Below are 7,064 nucleotides of genomic sequence, written 5' to 3' on the forward strand. Positions count from 1 at the left end.
TGCAAAGTGAGAGATATAGCCCCTCATTGACATTACTTTATTATTTCTATTAGTTTATGTTGTTATTGTTGTTTGTCCTTCATTCTTGAAGAGGACCATGATATCAGGGAGGTTATGTTGTGACTTGCAGTGAATTGGATTCAAGTAAGGCAGGGCTATGCAAAGTCACCAGCCTCATTCTTTCTTCTGGAGGCATCTGGGTCCAATGGCAAGATATCTATCTGATCTATATTATTTTATATACATATTACTGGAATATCATCTAGGAACTTTTTTGAGAAACCTCCCATTATGGTATGCTCATCTTTTCTTTCTTTTTTTTTTTTTAAATAAGGCAATTGGGGTTAAGTGACTTGCCCAGGGTCACACAGCTAGTATTTGTTAAGTGTCTGAGGCTGGATTTGAACTCAGGTCCTCCTAACTCCAGGGCCAGTGCTCTATCCACTGTGCCACCTAGCTGCCCCCTGTTCATCTTTTCTAACAGCCATAAGAAGGTAAATTATACCTGTCTAATAGTTATGACATTTCCAATGTTTATATTTCATCAAGTATCAACCTCAACATATTACATTTTCATAAGCAAATGAGTTTTGTAGCATAAAATACAGAAAGACTTTGTTTTATTTTTACTTAAAGCATGCCATATGCAATTGAGCAACTGCTGTCTCAGAACATTGATGCAAACATAACTCACCAGCTGTTCTATGAGTACACTGATGCAGAGTTAATTCAATAGTTGTTTTCTTAACACAGAAAAGCAGACTAATGACTCAAACAAGTGAACTGTCAAGGGTCACCTCCTCTAGAAACACAACATCGAGAGAAAGGTTGAGGGGGCAGCTAGGTGGTGCAGTGGATAGAGCACTGGCCCTGGAGTCAGGAGTACATGAGTTCAAATCTGACCTCAGACACTTAACACTTACTAGCTGTGTGACCCTGGGCAAGTCACTTAACCCCAATTGCCTCACTTTAAAAAAAAAAAAAGAAAGAAAGAAAAAAAAAGAGAGAGAAAGGTTGGTAAAATCCTGTTGCACTCTGTCCTGACCAGGTTACAATGGGATTACTGGGGCAGCTGGGTGGCACAGTGGATAAAGCACCAACCCTGGATTCAGGAGGACCTGAGTTCAAATCCGGGCTCAGACACTTGACACTTACGGCTGTGTGACCCTGGGCAAGTCACTTAAGCCTCATTGGCCCACCCCCCAAAAATGTAAACAACTGGAATGCTGTATTGATTTCTCAGTGCTTAATTTATTTACAAGACCTAGACAAGGAGAAATAGGCACCAAGAAGGACAAGCAAGATGTGTCAAGGACTAGGCTTTTCAATAAAACTAGCCTTTGAAGAAATGGCAAATAGTCTAAAGAAAAGAAGACTTGTCAGAAATGAGATATCTGTCTTTAAATATTTTTTTTAAATGCCTTTAATATGTGGGATGAGATTGTACTGTCTAGTCTCAAGGGGAAAAAAACAGGAATAATGGGTTCCAGAGAGAGACTTTAACCTGCTATAAAGAAAAATTTCTAATAATTCAATCTATCTAACATGGAATGGAATGCTTCAATTGACAGCAAGTCTTCATTATTGAACATCTCCAATTGGCAGCTTCATTACAACTTTTCAGAATTGTTACAGGAGTTATGCCTCAAGTGCAAGTTATAATAAGTAGCATAAAAAATAAAATAAAAATAAAAATAAATAACTAAATAATATCTGAATTCTCCAATCTGAGATGATGTGATGCAATGATTCCATAAATCAATGATTGTATCACTGAAAGATCAAAGGAAAGTGCTTAAACAATCAAGATTCAGAGCAGAGTCAGGCAGATATTCTGGGAGTCTGATGAGCAAAAAGAGTGAAGATCAGAACAAGGAGGTAAGTAAGAATTTAGACCAGTAAATCATTAGGAGATATCAAAGTACTAAAATGTATTGTAAGCTGTGAAGTAGAAATAATAAAACCAGGGAAAAAAGCCGTAGATATATAAAGGGAAGAAAATAGAGACAACTAAAAGTTTGGGGAGTGAGTCAGTAATAAGGTACCCACAGTAACTAAAAGACAAGAAAAATAATCATGAAGGAGATTACTTGTTATGTACTGTCAACAAGTAAAATAAGATTATTGGGAACATCATTTTCCATAACAACATCCTCTTTATTTTAGGTTGATATTGAGATTGGTTTTATAGCTTGGGCATTATGGGATTTTAGGAGGAAAAGGAGTGAATTAGGCATTACCTTTAGATTGTGTTTGAGGGCATAGATTGTTTCCTCTTCATATCCCCATCTCCTGTATTAGGGGTTTTTTTTTTGGGGGGGGGGAAGGTGAGGCAATTGGAGTTAAGTGACTTGCCCAGGGTCACACAGCTAGTGTTAAGTGTATGGGATTGGATTTGAACTCAGGTCCTCCTGAATCCAGGACCAGTGCTCTATCCACTGCACCACCTAGCTGCCCCCTAGATTGTGAATGAGTAAAAAAGAATAGATTTTGAAAAAAAATAAAACTACTAACTCATCAGATCTTCTTCAGACACAGTTTCCCAAGAACCTTCTCACGGATTTGACGAGTCTTCACACAGTAAACAATAGGGTTCATCAGTGGAGGAACTAAAAGGTAGACATCAGCAATGAGGATCCTAATTAATGGTGATCCGTGTTTGGCAAAACGGTGGACAATAGCCAGGGTGACAACAGGAACATAGAAAATGAAAACTGCACAGATATGAGAAATGCAAGTGTTGAAGGCCTTTAACCGCTCTTGATGGGAAGCAATACCTAAAACAGTCTTCAGGATCATTATGTAGGATAACAAAATCAATACTAAGTTCATCATGCCTAACAAAGCAACAAAAAAACCATAGATGACATTGACTCTGTTATCAGAACAGGCCAATCTCATTATATCCTGATGGAGACAATAGGAATGGGAGAGGAGGTTTCCCTTACAAAATCTTAGCCTCTTTAGAGTGATAGGGAATGGGATTATACATGTAAAAGAGGCAATAGCAAAGCCCAATACAATTTGCATGACTCTGACATTGGTGAAAATGGAACTATATCTTAGAGGGTTACGGATGGCTATGAAACGATCAAAAGACATGATGACAAGCACAGAAGACTCCATGGCAGTGAAGGTGTGGATGAAGAATTCCTGGGCAATGCAAGCATCAACAGAGATCCCTGGAGCATTGAATAAGAAGATTCTCAGCATGGTTGGCAAGGAAGAGAAAGATAAGCAAAGATCTGAAAAAGCCAGCATGGAAAGAAAATAATACATGGGTTCATGGAGAGAAGGTTCTGTCTTGATAAGGAGGAGAATAGTAGAGTTGCCTAATGTGGCAATGATATATATGAGGCAGAAGGGAATGGATATCCATATATGCACATGCTCCATTCCTGGGATCCCAATGAGGACAAAGGTAGAAATTTCAATCTCAGTGGTGTTGAGATGAGACATGAATGCCAGAGGTGGGAAGTAAGGTTTGCATGACAGATGGTATTCCCTGAAATGGATGAAAAAACAAACAAACAAAAAACAACAACAGCAACAACAACAAAAAAAAACATTGATGAATTAGATGTGATACATTCTAAATTGCCTTCTAAATTTAAAAATCTACAATCCTATTCCCCACATATATCTCTTACCTTCTATATCCTTGATGTTCACTACTGAGAATTTTTGGCAGAATTTGTCTAATCTATGACCAAAGAAGGAGGAGGAGAATAAGTATTTAAATAGTAACTACAATGTGGCAAGCACTGTGATAATTTTAGTAACAAGGATCTTGGAGAAAGATGTAGGTATATCTGACTCCCATAAAGATATCTTCAAGGAATCATATAGTTGGAATGGAATTCAGAGATCACAAAGTCCAAATTATGCATATATGAGTATGTATGTGCATATATGTGGATATGTATATGAATACCATAAAGTTCTGGAGATAGAAGGACTCTTAAAAGTTATCTAGTTGAATTCCCCCCTTTGTATAAGAGGAGACTAAAACAAAGAAAGTGATTTTCCAAAGACTATCCATTAAGTTGGTTAGTGAAAGAACTGCAAGTAGAACTCAGAATTCCTACTTTAGTTCTTCTTCACTGTATTATACTGTGTCTTTAATGATAAATAATTGAGACACAGAGAGAGAGAGAGAGAGAGAGAGAAAGAGAGAGAGAGAGATGATAGACATATTGATATAGGTTGAGATAGATATAAATATATAAACAGAGATATGCAGAGAGATATAAATATAGTCATAGACAGTCATAGATATAGTTGAGGATATTTGGTGAATATTTTTAAACAGTACAAATCAGAACACAAGAAATATTTTTTAATAACTGAATTCTTGTAGTATATCCGGAGTTATTTTTGAGTGCTTGCATGTTTTTCCACATTTTTAAATATCCCCAATCTATTTTTCCTTATACCCCTTTTTTGTCTATTTCTACATGTTGATAACCTTCATTTTCTCAAAGATATTTTCAAACAATGGGGTGGGTGGGAAGAAGATTCTTATTATTGATCTCTATTCCTGTGAAAACTTCTGAAGTAAAACTTCTGGATTCAATTCTAAATGTGTGGATCATGATATTGCCATCAAATGTGAGGAGGCCATTGATTTTATCTAGTTGTCTGTGAAGTACCCACCCTACCTAAGCTAGTTGCCTTTCTAGTCAAAAGTCTTATGCAGAGTCATTATGCTGCCTTTTAAAGAAAATATATGTTCAAAAGACAGTGTGGGGTAGGAGAAAAAGCCCATGACTTGAAAAAGATTTGCATACAAAAAGTTTGTTTTAAGATATTTTAGATGGATAAGCAGTTTTATATGCAAGTGTTTTTTTTTTTTTTCACTTTAATATGTGTAAGGGGTAAAAGGGAATGGGGAATATTACTCCTGTGAGCCACAGTGAATGGGATCATAACCTAGAAAAGAGACATGGTATAAGATGTAAAATTGTCAAGAAGGTATTACCATTAGTATAATTATTAATCCACAAATGTAAGATATGCAATTTATTCAGCATAGAGGACTCCAAGTATGAGAATGATCTTTACCAACATATACTATCTATGCCTTAATAGGAAAGTGATAGGGTTTTTTTGTTTTGGGTTTTTTTGGTTTTTTGTTTTGTTTTGTTTTTTAGTAAGGCAATTGGGGTTAAGTGACTTGCCCAGGGTCACACAGCTAGTAAGTGTTAAGTGTCTGAGGCTGGATTTGAACTCAGATACTCCTGACTCCAGGGCCAGTGCTCTATCCACTGCGCCACCTAGCTGCCCTAAAGTGATACTTTTTTAAAGTACATTATTTAGCTGTGTGACCCTGAGCAAGTCACTTAACCCCAATTGCCTCACTAAAAAAAAATAAAAAAATTAAAGTACATTATTAACTTTAAATGTCTTCCTCAATGTCACATTGATGTAACCATCAAGATGTAAAATTTGAACTTCAGGAAATACCACCTGTCTATTAAAAGTTCTTACCACAAAATCAGCAGTCTTTCTTCTATGTAAATCTGTTGCTAATAAAAATAATGATAATAAAAGTACATTGATTATTCTGAGTATCTGTTTTCACTGGTGTACATTCTTCCCCCACCAATGTAAATTGATACTTATGCTTGCCATATAATATAGTTTTCATATGTACATGTATGACATGTGTATATATACATACATATAGTAATAGTGATATATTTATATGTGTGTATATGAATGCACATGTGCTAATTAACCACTAGTGGCCAGGAGATAGATATAGATATATATTAGATAAACATATAAATAGATATAGAAAAAAAATGTCTGTGATTGTATGTATCCTGGTGGCTAATAGCTTATCTTCAGGTGATGAAAATTCTTGCCTTTAGTGATGCTAAAACTCAGGGCCTCTTTGTCATTGCCTGTACATTGTTCCTTTGGAGATCACTATGCCACATCAGAACTTTTGTTCCTCAGGCACAGATTTTAGAAACCAATGTTACCTCCATGTCATGGTAAGATATCAAAGATGTATTGTAATGAATTTGTTCATTATTACAACTATTAATAATTCCAGTTGATATTTTAATAACAATAACCTATTACATTAAAACAAAACAAAAGAAAATCTCATGGCAATAGCTTTCTTGACTTACAATATGGATAAAACGATTTGCCTAAGTAATTTCAAAGAAGAGATTAAAGAAACACTAATCTATCAACATTCCAGGCTGTCAAGTTTAAAATGTGAGAATTCCAAAATGAAATTATGTTTTATAATTTGGAATAGGTGACAGCAAATATTACATTGAAGGTAAGGAAGAATAGTAGCATGGTCCTAATTCTATCTTCTGTAACCATTTTCCACAATATGCTGAATTGTAACTCTTCAGAAAGAGCAAGGTAGTTTTGGAAGAGTGCAAAAGCATTTTGATTGGATCATGGTCTCTTTTACTCTACTGCACTCTTGTACTGTACTGCCAGCAACACTTCTTTGATAAAATATCAGAATCTCAATTTGGAACAGACCATTATCAGAATCTAGCCCAAGGATCTGAACTCTAACATACCAGACAAAAGTTATTCTCCCATGAATAACTTTTCAAAGGATATCAAAAAGAACTTTTTTCATAAATTTTCAATTTACTTTATCTACAATGTGAAGATTCAGATAACAAACAATATAATAGAAGTACAAATTAAACAAGTTCTGCAGCTTTACCTCAGACCTCATATGCTGTCAACTTTTTTTTAATGTTTTTTTGTTTGTTTGTTCTGGGGTTTTTTGTGGGGCAATGAGGGTTAAGTGACTTGCCCAAGGTCACACAGTTTGTAGGTGTCAAGTGTTTCAGGCCGGATTTGAACTCAGGACCTCCTGAATGCAGGGCTGGTGCTTTATCCGCTGTGCCACCTAGCTGCCCTGCTATTAACTCTTAAAAAGAAAAAAAAAAAAGATGAGAAAAATCAGTATTTGAGAGGATAAGAAAAGATGGGCTGACTAATACCATATTGGTTGGGCTATGAATTGGTGTAGTTATTCTGGGAAATTCATTTGGAATTAGTTAAGACAGTGAATT

General features: G+C 35.6%; 1 protein-coding gene across 1 annotated transcript; it reads right to left on the reverse strand.

Moving 5' to 3' along the window:
• Nucleotides 1-2,517: 2,517 nt before the first annotated feature.
• LOC122750611 (olfactory receptor 51A4-like) lies at nt 2,518-3,459 on the reverse strand. The gene has a single exon (XM_043997362.1). It carries the CDS (start codon nt 3,457-3,459, stop codon nt 2,518-2,520), a length of 942 nt encoding a protein of 313 aa, XP_043853297.1.
• Between the last annotated feature and the right edge of the window lie 3,605 nt (nt 3,460-7,064).

Source organism: Dromiciops gliroides, chromosome 3 (genome assembly GCF_019393635.1).
Source record: "Dromiciops gliroides isolate mDroGli1 chromosome 3, mDroGli1.pri, whole genome shotgun sequence".
In the NCBI taxonomy this organism is placed as follows: Eukaryota; Metazoa; Chordata; class Mammalia; order Microbiotheria; family Microbiotheriidae; genus Dromiciops; species Dromiciops gliroides.

Excerpts from the sequence above, each read along its gene's own strand:
- LOC122750611 (XM_043997362.1), bottom strand. The coding sequence starts at position 3,459 with ATGTCTCATCTCAACACCACTGAGATTGAAATTTCTACCTTTGTCCTC.